The sequence below is a fragment of the Triticum urartu genome, chromosome 2 (genome assembly GCF_003073215.2).
Source record: "Triticum urartu cultivar G1812 chromosome 2, Tu2.1, whole genome shotgun sequence".
Taxonomy (NCBI): Eukaryota; Viridiplantae; Streptophyta; class Magnoliopsida; order Poales; family Poaceae; genus Triticum; species Triticum urartu.
In genome coordinates this window covers 618,212,691-618,235,199 of record NC_053023.1, presented here as the reverse complement: position 1 = coordinate 618,235,199, position 22,509 = coordinate 618,212,691, and the positions used below count along the sequence as shown (strand labels likewise).

Below are 22,509 nucleotides of genomic sequence, written 5' to 3'. Positions count from 1 at the left end.
GCGCAAGTGTTGAGGGGACAATGGGATAACCCCCTGACAAATCACTCAGTGTGATTACATATATGTTTTTCCGTTATTTCATCTTTCTTCCCTTTCTATTCTTTTATTTTTTATTTTTTTCTCTGTCCTTTTTTCTTTCTTTTCTCAAATTCATAAAGTTTTTCTTCAAATAGATGAACTTGTTCAAAATTGATGAACTTATTTTCAACTTTATGAACCTTTTTTCAAATTTGATGAATATTCCTTTTAAATCGATGAACCTTTTTCAAATTTGATGAACTCTTTCAAATTCTATGAACATTTTCCCGAAATTGATGAACTTTATTTCAAATTTGATGATTTTTTTTGCTTTTTGTGAACTTTTTCAAAATCGATAAACTTTTTTTTTCAAAATTCATGATCTTTTTTCAAAGTCATCGAACTTTTTCCAATTCTGTGAACTATTTAAAAAATTGATGAGTTGTTTTCAAAACCGGTGAACTTTTCTCCAAATCAATGAACCTTTTTTGAATTTTGATGAACTTTTTTTCAAATTTGTGAATTTTTTCCCAAGATTTGTGAACAATTTTTCAAATGGATAATTTTTTTCAAAATCGATGGAATTTTTCTCAAAATCATGAATTTCTTTCAAAATTAAAATTCGGTTAATCTTTTTCAAAACCAATGAACTTTTCTGTAATTCATGAAATTTTTCCAAAATATTTTCAAATAATTTATAATCAAGGTGCTACAGTAGACATGTATATGTGTAATAAATTGCATGGCTACAAATGTACTTAAAAAACTTGCCCTGGAATTGGTCAGTAGCATGTTGTAGGTCATGTGGTTAGCCATACTCATTCGTTGTTATCACGGCGCGAGTTTGATCCTCAAGGAGAACCATTTTTGGGTTGTTTTTTCGCTTTTCGCGCTACCCATAAACTAGTTGCATCGATTGATTTTTTGTTGGGCCGCCCAGTCGCATCGCCTTCGGGCGCCAGTACGAGGAACATGCATTGAGAGCGCCGGTTAGGAGCGCCCGCTGATTCTTTACTGTGTCGAACGGGAGCGAATGTATGAGAGGGCTTTTGCTGCCTAGGGCCGAGCAGGAAAACTAGCCCAGTTAACCACAGAAGTCCAAAATAGCTACGGGGAGTAGCTGCCCTTTGCGACGTTAGGTCCAATTTGTGACTAGCTTAGCGCTAACTTTAGATTGGATGGTTAGAAACGTTTGACAAATGAAATCAAACGGCTAAAAATGCCTACTTCATGAGAACAGTAGGGGTTAAACTCAACGGAGATCAAACGTCCATGATTAGTTAGATCATAAAAACGGTCGTCTTCGAATGCTAGTGGCCTAACAAGGTTGGGAGGGTGCTCAGTTCTAATGTCTCTAAATAAATGAGATAGGGGGCGGGGACCCCTTTTGATCAAAAAAGGAACAACAAATTATTTAAAATAACACAAAACATGTCAAGCACACACCTGTTGTTTAAGTTCTTTCATCCTCCAGCACGAGCATTCTCATCATAACAAGCTTGTATATAAGCTACCAATCCACCATTTTTGTTGGTCCTGTTTCAGGTGTGTTGCAGCCACATAAAAGGGTTTCGTCATTTAATGTGCCCTGTTAAGTGATCGTTGTCGACTCTCCTCTCATGGATTACACACTCGTCATAGCATAGCAGCATAACTTCAGTTTGTCATTGTCAGGTCAACAATATTCTGGTGGGTGTTTTGTTTGATGGCGGTCAGAGTCGTGGAAGACGCGACCTCTGCACCATCGGGCGGCACCATCCGAATGTTGTCGTATCACGTATCGGGACCATGATTGTTGGTGTTTTTACTCTAGATTGGTCCACTTCCTACTATCGTATTCCAGATTTATTGTAATGCTATTTATTGTATTCTACTTTTAAATTTTTTATAATGAGCCAATAATGTGATGTTAGCACTATTTACCGGGATCAATTAACTCAGGATTATATCCCATATCGAGCTAATGTCTTGAAGAACACTACCCTCAAACAACCCATCATGTTTATCACGGACGACCCTTGTCCTCACGGTTGCTCGATCTAGCCACCCCTATCTCATGACAATTAAAAGATTTTCTTCATAGTAAAACACGGACATTGTGCTAGTAAACAAGAATGCTACAAAATGGGAAGTGGAAAAAGTTGGCATCTAAAAAAATCCCTTAGTAATATAAAGTTCTCCCCAACGTTAAAGGATATACCTTTTGTGGAGGGATATCATCTACATTTAGACCAGATTGCTCATTTTTTTAGTACAAAAATATTAAAAATCCAACATCTGATTTTTAGCGCTAAAATTCCGATGATCAGATTTGCCATGCGAAAAAAATAAAATTGGCATGCTTCAATATAAGGATTTTCCATGTTCTACGGTCAAAATTGCCATGTATTGTAAAAATCAACAGAAAAGTTGCCATGCGTTTGATCAGAATCCGATATAGTTGAGGGTGTCTGTTTTTAACCTCAAAATCTGACATCAAATAATCCTTTTTAGTAATATGTAATTCCCATTGATATTTGCATTCACTCCCGCGCAAACAAAATTGGTAAATTTTGAAAAGGGCTGGTCCCGGAAACATGATATTTGAAAAGAACCCATGCAACTAAAAAAGAGAACCCATGCAAATAAAAAAAAGAAAAAAAAACCCATGTACAAACTACAGAAAAAATGAATCAAACGAGTTTAAAATTTCTTGGGCTAGACATTCCTTGAATGTTGCTGCGCATAAATTAGCTAGAGTATATGTGGATGATGAACTTTGTAAGATTTGATGGGGGTGTTCCCCCAGACTTTGTGTTGGGTGTAATTTCAGATGACATTCCGAGCTTATGTCGGTTAATTATAAAGGCAGAAGTATTACTAGAAAAAAACCGAATCGCGTCATATTCCCATGAGCCGAGAGCCCGAGTGGGAGAGGCAGGCCAGTCGCCGCGAAGGCGACACAACCGCTTCGGACAGTCGCCTCCAGCCCAAAGCCCCAAGCCCCGCGATGCCCTCACTCCCCTCCCCCTTCGCCGCCGGCGACTGCTCCGCCGATAAGTTCGACCCCGACTACCTCTACTTCCTCCGCCACCTTCGCACCGAAGGCAGCTCCTATGTCCTCGAGCTCCCGCCGGGCGGCGCCTCCCCTGCCCCCGTCATCAGGTACGAGTCCCCCATCGCCATCTCCGACGGCGAATGTGTCTCGGACCCCTCCCCGGGCGGCGCAAGCGCCAACCGCCGGGCGGAAGAGAGGGACTCGTCGGTGGAGGCGCCCCCCTCTTGGATCGACTCCATCGTCGACATTGACGAGGATTACCGCATTTTCCTGCACCACACGTGCGTGGTGAATAACCGCCTGAAGCTCCAGATGGGGGGCGTCGTTGTGGACTACGAGCCGGACCCGGACGCCGCGCAATCTGGAGGCAGCAGCGGGGTCGAGGAGCAATCGGAGAAAGATGCGGCCGTTGCTTCCTCGGGGGAAGAGGAGCAGGCGGTCGACTCAGATGTACCGGTTGTAATTATGCCGGACCCGAACGCCTACGACTGGCGTGCAGATCCAGCCCCTCGTCAAAGGATGCAGGGTCAGGAAGATATTGGGCGCAAGGATGCTCAGCCTCGCGTTGCTTCGGTGAGAATTTCCTGTTATCTCTGATACCTATTGTTGTTACGTTTTCACACTATTGGACAATACTGATCAGTGTATTACTGCTGGATAATGAAATGGATCAATGTGTTACTGTGATGCTAAAACTGATCAATGTGTAAACAATTTTATCTTGTTCGCCTGTTCTCGAACTGATCAGTGTGTAATTAAGTGGTCAGTGCCAGTATGGTAGATAGGTCAACTGTCAATTGACATTTGAAATCATACGAGTAATTCTGTAGCACGTGCCTTGTTTCCATTTTCCAAATTCTGTAGCACGTGCCAGTATGGAATATATGTTTTAGAAAATATATTCGGATATCAGTAGTTCTGAAGAAACGGATCAACCATTTTTCCCGAACAAGTAGAAACATTCATGTCTTTGGAACATCACACCATCCTGTTCGAGCAGTTGTGATCAAAATATATCTCCCCTACTTTGCCATTTTTGTTGATTCTTCATTGTCAGTCACTTAATATAACGCAATAGTCATTCACTCTATCTACCTGTACAACAGTCTAGGAGTGTGATAATCTAAGTTTTTTCTTGAAAAATGTTAAGCTAATCTACATTTTGAAATTGAGACATTCTTGATTGGTATTAAGCACCATCTTTGAACTTCATAATAATATTAGAAAGATTCAACCAAAGTTCATAAGCTGTACATACTACATGTATGTAGTGGCTGTCTTTTTTCTTTCTGTATGTTAACTACCATGTGTGATTTACTTCTCCTTTCGCCTCCTACAAATTTGTAGTCACATAGATCAGATGTTATATGGCCTCCACATATCAACCGTAGGCCAGATTCAGACTTCAAGCGAAGATTGATGGATGCTCTTCAGAAGCCATTTAGCCGCAAAGAATATATTAAGCTGTTTGACATGGCTTCTATTCGTACTCCTTTAGTGAAGTTGCGACAGGTGCGCAATGATGCAAAATTCTACCCTACCGAGGAGATGGGCAATTCATATTTTGATCATTACCCTGGTATGTTATCATGGGTATACACTGACAAGTACTGTATCTTTTGTGTCACCTGTTTTATAGTACTGCCTTTTGCCATCTTTCCCTTCAGAAATTTGTTTCTTATTGTTATCGTAATAAATCAACCGGGTAAAGTAAATTCTGCTGAACTATACTTATTACCCTTCATGGACATTTCTGTACTGAGCTTGACGACACACTGCTGTGTTGTTTAACAATCCTCAATATCACGACTTATCCTGCAGTGCTGAAATTCCAGAGCAGTATAGGCTATGCATCATTGTAAATGTATGTATTAGTATGTTGTGGACTACTCTGTACTTTTGATGGGCAGCTCAACTAGCAATCAAAGGTTTGAACATAGTTTGTTCTTGATTCTAATACTGTTGATGTGCCATAGTCAAACACTCATTCTCTAGATTATATTACTGCACAATTGTAAAGTCACTAAACGGTCCTTGGTATTGCAGTGAACTTAAGTATAAACTAGCACATTCACATTGATATTTTTCCCTCGAGAATATTTGAAATATTGATGCCAGGGTTTGTTAAATGTAAACTACTACTCCCTCCGTCCGGAAAAACTTGTCCCAAGCTTGTTCCTCATATGGATGTATCTAGCACTAACTTGGTGCTAGATACATTCATTTGAGGGACAAGCTTTTTCGGACGGAGGGAGTACTTTGTAACAGTTTGATGAAGGATGTTTTTTTAACTTTAACAGTTCTGAGTTGTTGTGGTTATAGTACTAAAACTCTTCGTTTATTTAACTTCAGATCTTGTCGAACAAGTTACAAACACTAGCTTTTCCAAGGGTTTAGCTCTGATGCGTGGATTTTTCTTCTGGTTGCAGGTATCCTTTAATACTAATTTACCTCTTATAAGTTATAATAATACGTTTGCAGTAATTGTGGTCATGTCTGCAACGTTCACATTTCCATCTAAATCCAAAGGCCCAAACCTAAAATCTTCTAGGTCACCTACAATGAACTAGTAGTTTTTATATACACAAATAAGTTTGTCACAGCTGGAGCACATGTATTCTTTTGGTAGAATATAAAGGAGATGTGTCATGGATAGACTATTAGTTTGCCATGCAGCTCAAATACTGCCATTTCAAGATCAGGTTAGGGGGCCTGATACCAATTATAACGAAATCTGTAGTTGCAGCATTAGTGTATACACTATCTTAATCGCATGCTTGTTCTATACTACTCCCTCCGTCCCAGAATATAAGGTGCATAAATTTCCGTGAAGGTCAACATATGTATGTTTGACCAGGATTGTAGAATAAAATATCAACATAATAAGCAATACATAATAAATAAGATACGAAAACATATTTCATGATGTATCTAACTATACAAATTTGATATATTTTTTAAAACTTGGTCAAACATGCACAAGTTTGACTTTTGAAAAAACAGACACCTTATCTTGTGGAAGGGAGGAAGTACTCCCTCCGTCCGGAAATACTTGTCCTTGGAAATGGATAAAATGAATGTATCTATAACTAAAATAAGTCTAGATACAACCATTTCTAAGACAAGTATTTCCGGACGGAGGGAGTATATGCTATCACATACGTACCTTGGCAGCATGAAGATATTTGCAAACTTTGAAGTTTACACTTTCTTTTTGCAGAATAGTGCACACGAGGATCAATTCAGGCCATGGACAGATGATCTGAAAGATCAAGAGGTTATTCCATTGATGGACTTAGATTACCCATTGCCTTAGTTCACCCATCTTCTCTTTTGTGGAGATTATTCCCTAAGGGTGAAACCATTCTCAGTACAGAATATCTGATTTTTATCATTTTATATATGGAGTGTGCGAATAAGTACTGTAGCAGCCTGCTTGTGTTGCTCTTTCTCTTGGGAGAATAAATGTATATATTGCTCAACTGGTGAAAGGAGAAATCATTCCCTGTGAAACTGCATACATTCTAGGTTACAACTGGGATCTAGCATTCTAGCTGCTATTGATCAGTTGATGCATTTCTCATGTTGAAATTGAGGGCACTGAATCTCACATTCAACTTATGTCCGCATCACAATGCATCACATGACGTAGCGTAAATGACCTAATTAAACTTGATTTTGTACTCTGAAAATGGATTTGGTCTAGTCGTGCGGCACCCTTGCAATTTCACTTTCATCTTTGATTTCATCAGGGCACAACTCTGTTCAGCATTTCTTGCTGTGGTGCTAGAGAATCTGATTCCCGAAGCAGAAGTAAAAACTGATGAAAATTGTTTGTCTTCTTTGTAGTTTGGAGCTAGAGTTTAAGTCCAAACTTCTTTTTTACGAGGAACTTTTCATTAGATAAAAAAGGGCTGATGTACAGCGATAGCAGATTTTTGAAGGGAACTCCTGGAAACTCTATATGGCAAACTAAAAACCGGTCAAAAGCTAGCCAATGCCCTCGTTGGCTTGGCTTGGGCACGGCCATAAGCCAGTCAACCAAATGGCTATGGCAGGCAAAAACTTGTCATGCTCTCACCTGGTCGGCCTTGGAGCTCTCTGTTTCAGTGTGTTTACGCCCGCGAAGTCTGGTTTGGTGTGCTCCACTGGCTTGGCATCATCCACCTCGTGCCCTCTTCGATTGATCACATTCTCCCGTGGTGGTCTTCATGGCAGCAGACGATCCCTCCCAAGATGAAAAAAGGGATCGATTCAGTCATCATTTGCACCCTCCCACTGCATTTGGCTCGAGAAATAGGAGGATCTTCAAGAACAAATCCCTCCTCACATCGGCACTTGTCCTCAAGGACCGCGACACTTTGCGCGAGTGGAAGAAGATGGGAAACGGTAGCCTAGAGCGAGTTGTTAAGAGCATCTCCAGCCGTTAAAAATTGCCCCTGGGGCGCACTGGCAAAAAACGCATGCTGGGGACGTGATGCCACCCAGTCGCGGCGTCCACTGGATTTTTTTGAACGGCGCAAACACGGCGAGTTCATGCATATTTCGGCGACTTCAAACCAAATTCGACCAAAACACAGCACAAACACGCCCGCTCATATATATATTTAAAGTATTTTACAGAAAAAAAAACACACTACTAGGCCCGCCTGCCGTCTCGCTCGCCTCGCCGCTCCTCGCCGGCGGCCGCCCTTACAATTCTACATGCCGAGAAGGCTGTAGAACCGCGTGTAGTCGCCGCCGTCGTCATCATCGTCGTTGTCATCGTCGTCATGGCCGCCGTCCCTGCTGCAACCCTCCCCCGATTGGCGCGGCGAGTTGGACGGTCCGGCGGCGTCCTCGTCGTCGTCGCTGTCGAGGATCATGACGCCGTGCTCGTCGTCGCTGTCGAGGATCATGACGCCGTGCTCGTCCTCGCGCTCACGCTTGCGGGCGGCGATCTCCTCCAGGGCCCGGGTCTGCCGGGTCATCTCCGTCTGGAGGTAGTCGTCGCGCGCCCACCGCAGGGCGTCCGTGTCGGAGAAGCCGCGCCGGGCTATCTCCTCGTACTCCGGGGGGAGACTGGGCCCCGGCTTGGGCGCGACGAGGACGAGGCGCCCGGAAGCGGGGGTGGAGTCGGCGATGCGAATATCGGAGCTGCGGGTGCGCCGGCTGACAGGCGTGTCCTGGGGCTCCGGCTTGACGGGGCGGAGGCAGGGAGAGCCGGTCGACCGACCGGACGAGGAGGAGGACGCCCCGGGGTCCATGCGCCTCGGCGTCCACGAGCTCCCACGGCGGCGAGATAAGGACGGCGGGGAGGGGTACTCCAGCCTCGGCGTGTTGCCGCCCTCGATGTACTCGAGGACGGCCTCCAGCGTGCGGCCGGGCACGCCCCACCATCGGCGCCGCCCCTCGGAGTTGAGCCTGCCGGAGGGCACGACGCCGTTGGTGGCCTCGAACTGCTCGGCGTGGCGACGGCGGAAGTAGGGCTCCCAGAGCGGGCTGTCGGGGACGTAGCGCGGCCCATCCCTCGCCGCCCGTGGCAGAGAGGCGCGAATACGCGCGATCTCCGCATGACGCGCCGCCCCGGTGGGCGGTGGTGGCACCGGGACCCCGCCGGCGCTGATTCTCCATGCCCCGGGCACCTGCATGTCCGGCGGGACCGGGTACTCGGCCTCGTAGAGGAGCCGAGATTCGTTTTCGTGAAGGTGGCGGCGGCCGAAGCCGTTCGCCGCCGCGCCGTCGCCTGGGAATCATTCGGACATTTTTACGAACTGGGACGGCGAGGGGAGAGGGAGGAAGGGGAGATAGGGCGCGTCGGCGGTGGACTCTGTGCGTGCCACCGACGCGCTGGGGTCGGCTTATATAGGCGGAGGCGGCGTGAGCACGCGTGGCGGCCTCGTCTACGCGTGGCATGCGCGGGGACGCGCATCATCACGCCTTCACTGCGCCGCCCGTGAGGCATCAATGGCGGAGGCTGACCGGCGCGGCAGCGCGCGGCAGCTTTGGCATTGATTCGCCGCGGGAAACAAGGCGATGAGGACGACGAAGCGGCGAAGCGAGACGAGTCGCTGGCAAGGAGGGCCCGCGGCTCTTTCGCGCCAAAAACGATTCGCCCGGCACCCCCGAGCGCCCCCAGCATGCCGGGTTCGGGTTGGGTCCACCGGCGTCATTTTCGGCCCGAGCCGGCGAAAATTGAGCCCTTGGAGGCGTGACTGGGCCGATTTTTTGGCGTCGGCGACCAAAAAATCGCCTGGGGGGCCTTGTTGAGGGCGCGGCTGAAGATGCTCTAACTAGCCCTTCTTGTATCGCTCCCGGTAGATAGTCTGGGCAGTCATGGATTTGTCCGGCGCTTTTTCAGACCAATTCTTGTAACTTACGCATTGCTTTCTATCTTAATATATAGGATTGCAAAGCTCATGTATGTTCTCGAAAAATATAAAAATGTCACTCGCAAAAAAAAAGTGGCGGTTTCACTCCATCGAGATGTTCAAATATTTCGCTCTATCAATTCGTATAGAGGGTTCTTTCACTAGGTCGATGTTTCTAATTTTTAGATGTTGATGAAACCATAGTGTCCACCGGTCCCACTGCGAGCATCTCCAACAACCTTTATATATTTGCATTCAATTGCTATTTTAGCAATCTTGGCCAAAAACCCTCCTCTGTTCTAAAAAACCTCCGCCTCCAGCAGCCTTTGTATAAGTGGTCCTTCATCATTTTTTTTACAAAGTTTGCCATACTTGCACCCAGACATTGTATATTTGCAAAGTGGAGAGGCTACTTGCTATAATTTTACAAAGCCTCCTAAAGTGGTCTCCTTTATATTTTTGTCTCAATGACTGGTGGGCCGTGTATGCCGCGCATGTGTGTGTATGCTGTGTACATGTGTTGTGTGTGCGTGTACGTGTGATGTTAGTGTACCTTTTTTTTGCATGCCGCATGTGTGTCTTGTGTACGGTTTTATCGCATGAATTTGTTTTATGAAGTGTGTACGTGTACGTGTACACGTGTGTTGTGTGTGTATGTGACCTGTACAGTGGCGAGTTATGGTAGCATATGTATTCATGTACGTAAGCTAGTGTATGTATGTATGACAAACTATCCCCACATGTCATTGTGTGTTTTGCACAAATATATCAATCCAATATACAAAGGCTGCCAAAGCAAAAAACATGTTGGCTTTATAAACCTTCTTTCTTCTCTTGCTATAACAAGTTACCGCTACAGTTTTTTCGTTCATTATTTGGTTTTTTCTTTTCGGTTTTTCTGCTTTGGCTTTTTTCCTTTTTGTTTTTTTTCGTTTCTATTTCTATTTCTATTATTTTCTTTTCGTTTTTTTCAACAAATTATTCGAAATTGCATATTGTTTTAAAATCCTGTAATTTTTTTGAATGCTCAAAAATTTTCAAGTATATTACAAATGTTCAACGCATATTTGAATATTCTTCCACACATTATTTATTGTTTTTCCTAAATTTTTCATCATATATTTAAAAATGTTCATTGTGTATAATTTAAAATGTTCAGTGTATATTAAAAAAAATTCAACAGATAGTACAAAATCTTCGTTGCGTAATATTCAGAAATTTTCAAAAGAAGTTTGATACTTAAAGCTTCACGCTGTGAATACATCAGTTGAACTCACTGGTTCGGGTTGCAAGTTCCATCTTCTAACAAGAAGGTGGCCGTGAGTTTGAGTCGCTCGCTTAGCACTTTTTCTGAATTTTTTTGTGCGCCTGAACTTCAATAGCTCCAAATGGGTCCGTGAACTTTTTTCCAAATCCATTGACTTTTTCTTATATCTGTAACTTTTTTTCAAATTCATGAACTTTTTTCTTTTGAAAATATGGTTCACGAGGTTCTTTTTTTTTTGCTATTTCCTACTAAGATGGCCACCGGTGTTTACATACATTGAAATAATTTGAGCATTCAAAAAAATTACGGGATTTGAAAACAATATGCAAATTTGGAAAAAGTTCGGCGATTTAAAAAAGGGTTCACGAATTTAAGAAAAAAAGGGAAAAAGAAAAGAAAAAAAAAGGAAAGAATAGAAAGAGAAAAGAAAAGAAAAGGGACCAAGTGAACAGAACGCATGTTTGGTTAGTTGCATCGATCAGTAGCGAGCGGTCTTCTGTTTGAGCCAACCCCGCGCCGTAATTTTTTGTTTTGAATGAAAAAAAACTAAAACGGGCTGGCCCGCAAGATGAATCCAGGTTGATATTTGCCACGTCAGCGCTTTTATGCCTCAAACAATGCCAGGGTACAATTTAGACCGGGATTGCATAGTTCAGGGTGCAATCGACCGGGATTTCGACTTTGCCAGGGTACAATTTAGACCGGGATTGCATAGTTCAGGGTGCAATCGACCGGGATTTCGACTTTGGGGTTCATTTCGCCCAACCTCTACAGGTTCAAGGTTTAAAATGGACTTTTTCCCTTCTTCGGCCCTAGTTTTCTAATAATCGAGCCAACCATATTCTTCTTCAGGAGCACCATGCCCTCTTGGCGAGCTTCTCTCAAAAAAAGTACAACTTGAGGTCTAGAGTGCTCAATTTCAGCATGGGCAAACCCCGCGTCAAATTCAAAAGCAGCCCTAGATGTAGAATACAACTCTGCTAGCTGACGAGTGGTACACACTTGTTGTTCCATAAGAAAGAAGCATGAACCAGAACATTCCAAAGTTATGACTGCAGTTGCCCATATATAAAAACAATACATTGTCTGTTGACAACATCATTGTCGTCCATAAACCTTCTATCTGAAAGAAAAGCTGAGAAAAATAGGGTATACCCCTGTCTGAAGATAATTTATTTTGGGGAGTCCTGAGTACTGAGATATGCTACTAGTTTCTCGTAGCATCAGCTCTACGTTTTTGCAGAGAAAATAACAACAGCGACCAGTGTAAGATGCACACTGGAGACCAAACTAATTCAACAAGGAGAAACTGGGGCTTTCCCACTCCAATCGAGAAATGACAAACTCTTCTGTAATTCTGCAGGTGATCTCAATCTATTTCTATGATAGTAACTTCGTACTGTTTGAAATCATCTATCCATGGAACGAATTGGTCCTGATGCAAAATATTCTACAAAGGAAGAGAGTAAATTGTTAGGACACAGGTCGGCGGGCAGTCGGCCTAACTAACCAAATAAGGGAAAATTTAATATATTGCTAGGGAAAATTGGCCATCTTTTAGGGAAATCCATCTACTCCCTCCGTACCTAAATATATGTCGTTGGGGGAGTGTAAACTGAACTCCCCCAGCGACTTTATTTCGGAACAGAGGTACTCCCTCCGTCCGGAAATACTTGTCCTCAAAATGGTTGTATCTAGACTTATTTTAATTATAGATACATTCATTTTATCCAATTCGAGGACAAGTATTTCCAGACGGAGGGAGTAATATATAAGAAGTTGGCACATACTATTAACAATCAAGCAATATGAAGAAATCACACGGTAGTTACTCCATTTTGAACTACTCCTTTGTGCCATGAATTTTCAAAATTGGCAACAAGAAAAACTGATATTGATGCACCGTGGCTGTTAATAGTTTGCTGCAAATAAACTTATTAACTACGAATGATATCATACCAGCGTGATCTTCAACAGGACAATATTGGGCTGCTTCCATTAATAAAAAATAATCTAAACCAAAAGAAATATATTTGCTCTAACTGGGAACAGGTAAAAAAAATATCACTTCAGTTCTTTAACAACAGGTGGAGCCATTAGAACCATTACTGTTCGAGGCTTGAGACCATGCTGGCATGCAATTTATTTGCAAAAAAAAGGGTTATTAACAAAAAAAAAGAAATGGTATGAATGAGGTTACCTCCATCCAGAAGAAAAATCCACGCAACAGAGCTAGCTGATTGGGTTTGTTGGTGCTTTCTACTTGTTCCGCAAGATCTGGAGTTATAAATATAAAACACGTGCTGATTAATACTACGCCATGTAAGAAATCAGTGTTTTTTGAACTGCCACATACCACATTACTTCAAACCAGATACCAATATGATTTGGTACTACTTTCTCGTCTTATTGGGAAAGGTAACTTCTCAAGCAAAAAAAAGCCATTTATTATAGCAAATAAAATAAACCTGCTGGAGTTTAATTTTGGACTGCCATCATGTTGATGACCTTTGCAAATACGCTGAAAGTTAAGGTTAGTCAAGTTTTAAGTCAAACACAACCCATTATCAGTATATAGTACTCCACAGCAAACTATTTCTAATTTAGGTATTTGTTAAAATTCCTCCACATTCCCTCACAGCGCAGCTGGACTTCTGCGCCGACATAATGTAATTGTGTTGTGTTGCATGGGTAAAGCTGTGGCCTCTCTAAGGCTAGTACAACCACTTCTCTTCTACCAATTCATCGAGATGCAAGCTTTGTATTTTATCAAAGAAGAAAATAAGAATTACATGACAATTTGTGCAACACAATTATGAAAATGCCACAGTGCTTGTTGTTCTAAAGTCCTGCTAACCTAAGCGTGCAGGGGTTTCAAGTGTATCTATAGAAAGCGTATGTTCACCTAGATTCAAGCAAGCTATTTTGACATAGATTTAACAGTCTTGTAAACCAATATATCACCGAAAAAACACAATGTTGGCTTGCAAGTTGCAAGGTTCAAAAGGAAAATGAAAATTGCGAGAAAAAACAAGCACAAATTGTTTCATAAATAACAAGGCAGAGTGTTCATTAAGCATGGAAAATGATTTTGATCCTATAATCATTATGTATAAAAGTTACTTTAGCCATGTGATCGCAATAATTACCAAAAAGATATTTCAACACAGAAATAATAAGGGGAATAGTATATAACATAAATCCAATGAACAAAACAAGTTATATACGTAGTATAAAAGCAAGTATACCTGGATGAGAATCAAAATGTGATGGTTCCCTTTCATGTTTAGAGTTGTAGTACTTCACCGCCAGTGCGTGTTAGCTTTTTCTTTGTTGCCGGAAGGCGAGCCGTAGCCTTGTCCATCAGCACAATGTATTCTCTCTGGCTAAATGGTTTGCGGAGAAGACGCATCAACTTTTCCTTGAATTCTGAATCTGGCTTCTCCATGATATGAGTAGGCCATACAACACCGACACCACGTAATTCCTGTGAAACAATGAATTTATCATGATTCATGAGAGTTTTGAATGTGAGAATTATTATTTTAAATGCTCTCAAATAATAACTAAAACCAACAATATAATAAAATATTTGAAGGATGATTTAAACCCAAAGATTTTAAACCGAACCATATACGCTTTCTCAGCAAACCTGATATGCATAATATGGTATCTATGGATAATTTTCCATTATTTTGTCTATTTTAATGTTAGTGTGCTCGTCTTTACCATTGGAAAAGCATCTGTCCTTTTTGCCATTCCTGAATTCAAACTCGCGCCGAGTCCTAACATGAGTGAAATGTTGTAGGTACATGGTGGCAGTAAATGTCCAGATTCCCGTATTCAACAGACAACTATGTTGTTATTTATGTGTATATTCACTCATAAATACATGGATCGGCAATACATTTTGTCATAATGTATCCAAAGCTGTCTCGATTCCATCAAAAACTACCAATTTGTTGTCACGCCCCCAAATGATTGGTGTTGTGGCCTTAAATTCCTCATGGAGCATGGGAATAACTAAGCAATCATATAACGGTATAAGCAAGTGATAACTTGGCAGCAAAGGCCATGGTAGGAACCTATGAGACCAAATAGGGAATGGATCAAAAGCTAATCTACCACGAGGCATTTCCAAGAGTGACATTATAATTTTATTCGTGGACAATTGGGTCAGAGCTCTAGTACTTCGTAATTAAGAAGATGCATACCCAAGGGGGTCCAAGGACTCAAACATGGGTGACTGTAATTCTTGCGAAGTCGAGTCAAATCCCTACCCTACCGGATAGTTGACTACTAGTTAGACCTTCTAGGCAAGGGATTTAGGAAGGAATGATGAAGGTTTTCAAGTCATATAGTGCATGTTGAGGACTACTTTTAGTGAGCATTACAAATATCGACATAATTTGAGCGGCACAAGATGAATAATTGATATATATCTCCGGGGCTAGGGTTTACGCCTCTTGGGCGGTGAGGTAACTTTCTTGTACCTTAGAGTGACATCTTATGGAAGTGCAATTGTATGGGTGGATTTAATGGTAAAAAAATTATATCAACTTAAATGGAGGATTGGGAGATTAATTTTTTCATGTGCCTAAAATTAATATATTCCTTTGTCTATGGTGCATTATGGTATGGACTTAGGGTCTGTTTCTATCAACATTGTAGCCTTAGCCCCTAAATTCTGGAAGTAACAATAGTCAAGGAGCCACTCTCAAGTTTTTTTGATTTGGCCTTTCATATTTATGCCAACATTGCTACAATCATAATATAGACATGAGAGTTGTGAAGCATCACTTCGCCCAAAAAAGGTATGAACAATGAAGTGTATGAGATCGCGAGAACAATCATACAAAAACATGGTACATATACAATAGTAAAATACTAGCCAGTTCTACCTTATGAGGCCATAACTGAACAATCTTTGGCATCAAACTAATCAACACCTTTGTTTGGAAAAGGGTCCCACCGAAAGAATCCAACAAGGAGCTTTGGAACCACGTAACCGATCCCTACCTAGAGGGCCGCACATAACCTGCGCTCATGATGGCCCCATGACAATGTTTATCGATCAAATCCTACCCATGTTGCAGTACACGAGCACATAACCACAAGTATAAGCCATCCCTTGTATCCATGACGGCCTTAGCGTGCATAGGAAGCAAGGGGCCACGATAAGTTTGTGTATGTGTGTTGATAGGTAATATGTTAATCAAATAGTAAAGCTAGAGTTTATCACCAGGACATGAAAGTTCATTTTCAATGCATTGTATGTAGTTTTGTATAGTTATCTAAGCATGATTATCACCGGTAGGCCCTGGCATGTGAGGGGCCTCGGTGCAAGATAACAAAGAGACCTTTTACACACACAACAAAATTATGAAATACTAGCATGTTTTCTTTGTATTTGAATTGTTAATCAATATCAAAGTACTAATTACTATCGCATCCAAGCATAAAAACACTTTTTTTTGTGAATAAGCATATATATAACACTTGGAACGGTTGGTTGAAAACTTCTATCAAATCCTTTACTTGTTCTCTCCTTTTGCGTTTTTCATTTCCAGACAATTTTTTATTCCATAAATAACATAGGAAATGTTAACTTTTTTTAGGTAAATAGAAAACTTTAACAAAGACACCCTTATGGTTGGAGTGGTTGGTCAATGCTTGTTGCACTATTTTTAGGATCAGCATCGAAAGCTCGCCACGCGTAGGCCTCAAGGGCCCATTGCTTTCTTTCATTTTGGGCTTAAGAGTGTTGTTGTGTGGTGGAGGCTGCATCATGGGCGTGGGTTGGAAATTAAATAGCAGGGTGATCAATTATATAAGCATATAATATTAGTATAGTACTATACAATTTTGACATGGGTTGGCCCCCCTGAGCTGTGGGGGGCCTATGCAACCGCACCGGTTGCACATGCTCAAGGCCGGCCCTGCCAGCAGCCCCATCCATGTATGCATGCCAACAACCCATGTTATGCTGACCTTGACCGCTTCGACGGAGCCTTGTGCCTGCGCTAGCCTTGGTTCCAATGGAATGACCCAGAGCACCCTTGGGTGGGTTCAGATCTGCCTTGTAGCGACTCGGACATGGATCCATTTCGTGCCTCTATCACAATCACTGTCGGCGATGGCAGTAGATACGTTTTTGACAAGACTACTGGATTTGGTATTCCACACTTTGTACCGTGCCCTAGAGCTTTTCAAGATCGCAACTAGGAAGAACTGGAGGACAAACCAGGATCTCCGGGGGCGGGGGGAGGGGCAAGTGGATAACAGTTGTCGCATGTCTCAGCACCCCTACCCACTGCGGGAATTTGTTGACATTTGGAGCTTCTGTAGAACACCAACATCGACACTAACCGCGTGGACACCATCCATGGCCTCAGGTTAATTCTTGACCAAATTTGTGTATAAGATACCCTTGCCCATGTGCAACCTTGTCGTCCTGGGAAGGATTGGAAGGAAACAACCGTTCCCAAACGCAAGCTCTTCGTCTGGCTCGTGTTGCATGGTAGAATCCCGATGACAGAGAACCTAGCAAATAGGATTTTCCCTATAGCCTGGTTTCTCACTTATGCTTATCGATAAATGAGGCACTATGCCACCTTTGCAAGGATTATCCCTTCTCGAAGGAGGTATGGAAGGCGGTGAATGCCAGGACTGCCATGCCCCCGCTGATGCTGACAAATCGTGGTCAATCTGTCAACCATTGGTGGGAGGCCTACCTGGCTATCCCTTGGGAGCAAAGTTTGAAGGTGCAAAATGGGAATTTGATCTACACACTATGGAATGCCTGGAAAGAGAGGAATCGTCTAGTTTACAATGGACAGAGAATGATTTATCAGGAGGTGGTGCACCTAGCTCTGGCAGATATCCATGCAAAATTCTTGTAGTCCGCATGCCATGCGATAGGTTTCTCGACCATACCTCCCAAAATAGTCGCTTATAGAAACAACTGCAACACAACCATGTTCTTCTAATTGAAAGGTGGCAATCTTTCCAATTACTCAGAAAAAATTACCATATCCAATAGACTAATAGATGGTCTAACTAGGTGCTTGTAAAATCCGAGAACCAACATATCCATTGTATGTATTCGAACAATTCCAAACAACAAGTTAAAAGGAATTTTTTGGAATGAAGCAATCTATTTTGATTCTCCAAAAAGAGACGTTACTCTATAGCCTACTTATGATCATTTTCAGGCGGATTGAGCATAAGTCGAGCAGATCTCCGAAGTTGTGGCTTTCTGTTGTCAGTCTGGAAGCGCGACAAAAAGCAGAATCACATATTAATTCATTACTTGAAACTTTAAGAGAAGAAAAAGGAAACCACATGACTATGCATAAAGATGCAGATTGGTCAGAAATAGACATGTAATATGTTTAAGAATTCCCATAAGAAATAGAACTCTACTTTTATATTCGTCTACAAAATTCAACTTGCCGTATTTGCCTAGTCAAAGTGTGCTGAAAGATGCAAAGCACCATGAAGTCAATATGTTTACTAGGATACTAGAGAGATCGTATGTTGGATCACTAAACAACAAAATGTGATGAAAGCGAGCGTGCAGGCTTCATTGGGCCTGGCTCGATGCAATTTTGCTCCATCCAAATCAGCACATATATAGTTGCATGATATTTATTCGAGGCAGCTAAAAGCATGGCATGGCTCATGCCAGTCCTCCCTCCCTAGACCACTTTCTTGAGGTATATATAACAACCAACAACGATTGCACCGAAGGCAACAAGTGAAAACATCATTAAACAGATCCTTGATGCTAACATTTCTTTAATGTTTTAAAACATTAGGAAAGGGTTGTAATATGTGTATTATGTTTTTTTTGCGGGTGATGTGTATTATGTATAAGAGGAAAAAAATACAAAGTAGAAAAAAATAGTTAAATGAATTCTATTTAGCCTAAAAAATTCTTTTAGTTTTAGTTTGAAATGCATCTCTCTTTTTTAGTACTCCCTTCATTCCAACGAATAAGGCCCTCACACAATTCAAAATTGAACTTTGATCATGAACTCCCCTCCATATTTAACAGGTATAGAAAAAATCATTTATTCAGAACAAACGAGATTTAAAATGTAGTATTATAGTTTTCAGACATGTTGCAGGAAGCATCAATATCAGCTAGGCACATTGGTAGTACATGATGTACTGCTGTTCTAGCATATTGATAGAACCACATATATATCTACATCTACTGAAAAATAGTGCAAGCTGAAAAAACAACATAAAATGCATAGGAAATTCTCACCGAAGCAGTGTGGGAATCGGCATTTTGTACATCACTTGATTTCCTTTTTCTCTTCATAATATTCAGTGTTTCCATAGGCAGCTCCTTCAACGCAATCTCTTCTGCTTCCTCCACCACCTTCATCATCTTAGCACCATTTTTGCCTCCATTCTTCTCCTGACCCTGTTTACACATGTGTATGTTTTTTTTGCGGGGTTGCACATGTGTATGTAACATGTGATTACTCTGCTTTAGCACACGGCAACATATTTAATTGGAGAAGGGAAACGGAATTGATTTTACCTGCTGCGGATGTGTAGTGGAATCGCGCACACGAGACTTCAGCGCAGACTCACCCGTGATGATCGTCGGTACCTTGTCCTTCCCCTTCTAAACAAAATATTTAGCATTTTTTTGTTTTAGTTTGAAATGCATCTCTTCTTTAGTACAGTCTTAATCCTGTCTGGGCTACTTACCGAGACAAGGTATGTTAAGTACCCCATATGTGTCTGTACTTTTAAATATTGATACCAATGAGCCCTAGATAATTATTAACAGATACACACCATGCTCCTAAATGCTTTTAGTTTCCATATCCTTGATGCTAACATTTCTTTACTGTTTTAGTATTAGGAAAGGGTTGTAATGTGTGGATATTATGTAAGAGGAAAAAAATTACAGAGTAGAAAAAAAATACTTAAGTTAATTCTATTTAGCCAAAAAAAGTCTTTTATTTTTAGTTTGAAATGCATTTCTCTTCTTTAGTACTCCCTTTGTTCCAATGAATAAGGCCTGTCCGCAATCCAAAATTCAACTTTGACCATGAATGCCCCTCCATATTTAACAAGTATACAACAAATTTCATTTATTCATAACTAACGTGATTTAGAATGCAGTATTGTAGTTTTCACACATGTTGCAGGAAGCATCAATATCAGCTTGGCACATTGGTACAAGATATACTACTGTTCTAGCATATTTGTAGACTCTTATGTGGTACAAGATACATCTACCGGCAACCACATATATAAAGTTATAAACGAAAGCTCTACTGACAAATAGTGCATGCTAGGAAAAAACATAAAGGCATAGAAAATTCTCACCGAAGCAGTGCGAGACTCGGCATTTTGGACATCACTTGATTTCCTTTTCCTCTTCACAGTATTCAGTGTTTCCATAGGCAGCTTCGGCTCCACATTCCCCTTCCCCTTCTCCAAAAATTATTCTTTTTAGCCAAATAAATTCTCTTTCTCTAGTTTGAAATGTATATCTTCTTTAGTATAGTCTTAAATCCTAACTCGGCTACTTACCGAGACAAGGTATGTTAAGTACCCCATATGTGTCTGTACTTTTAAATATTGATACCAATGAGCCCTAGATAATTATTAACAGATACACACCATGCTCCTAAATACTTTTAGTTTCCATATCCTTGATGCTAACATTTCTTTACTGTTTTAGTATTAGGAAAGGGTTGTAATGTGTGGATATTATGTAAGAGGAAAAAAATTACAGAGTAGAAAAAAAATACTTAAGTTAATTCTATTTAGCCAAATAAATTCTTTTATTTTTAGTTTGAAATGCATTTCTCTTCTTCAGTACTCCCTTTGTTCCAATGAATAAGGCCCGTCCGCAATCCAAAATTCAACTTTGACCATGAATGCCCCTCCATATTTAACAAGCATACAACAAATTTCATTTATTCATAACTAACGTGATTTAGAATGCAGTATTGTAGTTTTCACACATGTTGCAGGAAGCATCAATATCAGCTTGGCACACTGGTACACGATATACTACTGTTCTAGCATATTTGTAGACTCTTATGTGGTACAAGATACATCTACCGACAACCACATATATAAAGTTATAAACGAAAGCTCTACTGACAAATAGTGCAGGCTAGGAAAAAACATAAAGGCATAGAAAATTCTCACTGAAGCAGTGCGAGACTCGGCATTTTGGACATCACTTGATTTCCTTTTCCTCTTCATAGTATTCAGTGTTTCCATAGGCAGCTTCGGCTCCACATTCCCCTTCCCCTTCTCCAAAAATAATTCTTTTTAGCCAAATAAATTTTCTTTCTTTTAGTTTAAAATGTATATCTTCTTTAGTATAGTCTTAAATCCTAACTCAGCTACTTACCGAGACAAGGTATGTTAAGTACTCCATAGGTGTCTGTACTTTTATATTGATACCAGCAACCACCAGATTAATTCGTGATGAATACACGCGCCATGGTCCTAAGTACTTTTAGTTCCATACATGTTGTAGGTTTGCATCAACATCATTTACGCTCATTGGTATAAGGCATACTATATTACTACTCCGTATTATTCTAACATACTTATAGATTCTTATGTTGCATGTCTACCCACAACCGTGCACAAATATAAACCACAAACCACAGCTCTAGTACTAACAAACAGTGCTGGCCGGGAAAAAACAATTGAAAAAGCATAAGAAATTCTTACCCACGCAGTGCTGAGTGTTTCCAGATGCGGCTCTGCCGACGGGTTCTCTTCTTTCTCCGCCACCTTCATCTTCTTAGCACCATTTTTCCATCCATTCTTCCTCTCCTTCTGAATCTGTTCGCACAGGTATATGTAACATGTGCTTGCTCTGCATTAGGCGAGCGGCAACTTTTCAGTTGAGAGGGGAAACGGAAGCGGTTTTACCTTTTGCGGATGCGTAGCGGAATCGCCCACGGGAGACTTCAGCGCAGGCCCACCCGTGGCGATCGCCGCCACCTTCCCCTTCCCTTCCTCCTTCTTCCCAAAGCCGCAGCTGTTCTTCCCTGAAGTAGCACGGGAAGCCGCTTCCTCCCCACCCTTCTTCCGTGGAACCAGCTTCGCGTCCAGCCCGCCCTCCGGCACGACCACCATCTGGTGGCCATTCACCATGCGTATGCAACTCAAGTACAGGCGGTAGCCCTCATCTATGTTCTCAATTTTATCGTACCAAGGGATTTCCGCGGGGGAGTTCTCCTCCTCCACCGGGCGGTCGCTTCCTTCCGGGGCCGGGGAGCGGACGGGGCCGCTTTGGGCTTCGCCAGTGCCGGACGCGTCGTGCTTGGTGGTGACGGGAGGGGCAGGGGAGCCGCCCCGGGCAGGGATTTCCTGGGCGCCCATCTCGGCGGCGGAACCTGGAGCGCGTGGCCGTGATGGCATGGTTGGGGCTTTGTGTCTGGGTTGGTAGCGAATGGAAACGGACGAAGAGGCGCCTCGTCTAAATCTGAAGTTTTTTTTTTTGACAGCCGAATATTTTGCGAGACGCCAGAGGGGAGTGTTGGCTGGACGGTCGGGATGGGAACACTCCACCTCGGAAAGCTATCCAACGGCCTGATTGACGGAATAGTACTCCAATCTACTTAGTACTATTTGCATATATTTAGCAAGTTTTAATTCGTAATTGCAGTTGATTTTTCTGGAACGCTAACATTGGCAGTGCATCCAATAGAAGATTCGTGATATAATTGTGCTAATCATTTTGAAATAAATGCAGCAAATAAAAAGTAGTAATCCACTAGTGTAAAAGCAAATAAACTTGGTATTCTTAGCTGGAAATACATTCAGTGCCAGCC

General features: G+C 41.9%; 2 protein-coding genes across 2 annotated transcripts; one reads left to right on the top strand and one right to left on the bottom strand.

Annotated features, from left to right (window-relative positions):
* Nucleotides 1-2,912: 2,912 nt before the first annotated feature.
* Nucleotides 2,913-6,580, top strand: LOC125539216. Its single transcript, XM_048702595.1, has 4 exons — nt 2,913-3,628; nt 4,403-4,634; nt 5,408-5,484; nt 6,276-6,580. The coding sequence occupies exons 1-4, from the start codon at nt 3,008-3,010 to the stop codon at nt 6,369-6,371; spliced, it is 1,026 nt and encodes a 341-aa protein (XP_048558552.1). The 5' UTR covers nt 2,913-3,007; the 3' UTR covers nt 6,372-6,580.
* Nucleotides 6,581-17,653: 11,073 nt separating this feature from the next.
* On the bottom strand, nt 17,654-22,147 carry LOC125533794. The gene is made up of 7 exons (XM_048697145.1): nt 21,605-22,147; nt 21,401-21,514; nt 20,864-20,968; nt 20,030-20,134; nt 19,230-19,316; nt 18,948-19,109; nt 17,654-17,941 (listed from the first exon to the last, which is right to left on the bottom strand). Exons 1-7 carry the CDS (start codon nt 22,094-22,096, stop codon nt 17,867-17,869), a joined length of 1,140 nt encoding a protein of 379 aa, XP_048553102.1. The 5' UTR covers nt 22,097-22,147; the 3' UTR covers nt 17,654-17,866.
* Between the last annotated feature and the right edge of the window lie 362 nt (nt 22,148-22,509).

Coding starts and splice junctions, on each gene's coding strand:
- LOC125539216 (XM_048702595.1), top strand. CDS start 3,008: ATGCCCTCACTCCCCTCCCCCTTCGCCGCCGGCGACTGCTCCGCCGAT. Junction 3,629..4,402: donor CTCAGCCTCGCGTTGCTTCG/GTGAGAATTTCC, acceptor ACAAATTTGTAG/TCACATAGATCAGATGTTAT. Junction 4,635..5,407: donor ATATTTTGATCATTACCCTG/GTATGTTATCAT, acceptor ATTTAACTTCAG/ATCTTGTCGAACAAGTTACA.
- LOC125533794 (XM_048697145.1), bottom strand. CDS start 22,096: ATGCCATCACGGCCACGCGCTCCAGGTTCCGCCGCCGAGATGGGCGCC. Junction 20,969..21,400: donor AAACACTCAGCACTGCGTGG/GTAAGAATTTCT, acceptor TTTTTGGAGAAG/GGGAAGGGGAATGTGGAGCC. Junction 17,942..18,947: donor CCGATTCCCACACTGCTTCG/GTGAGAATTTCC, acceptor TCGCGCTTCCAG/ACTGACAACAGAAAGCCACA.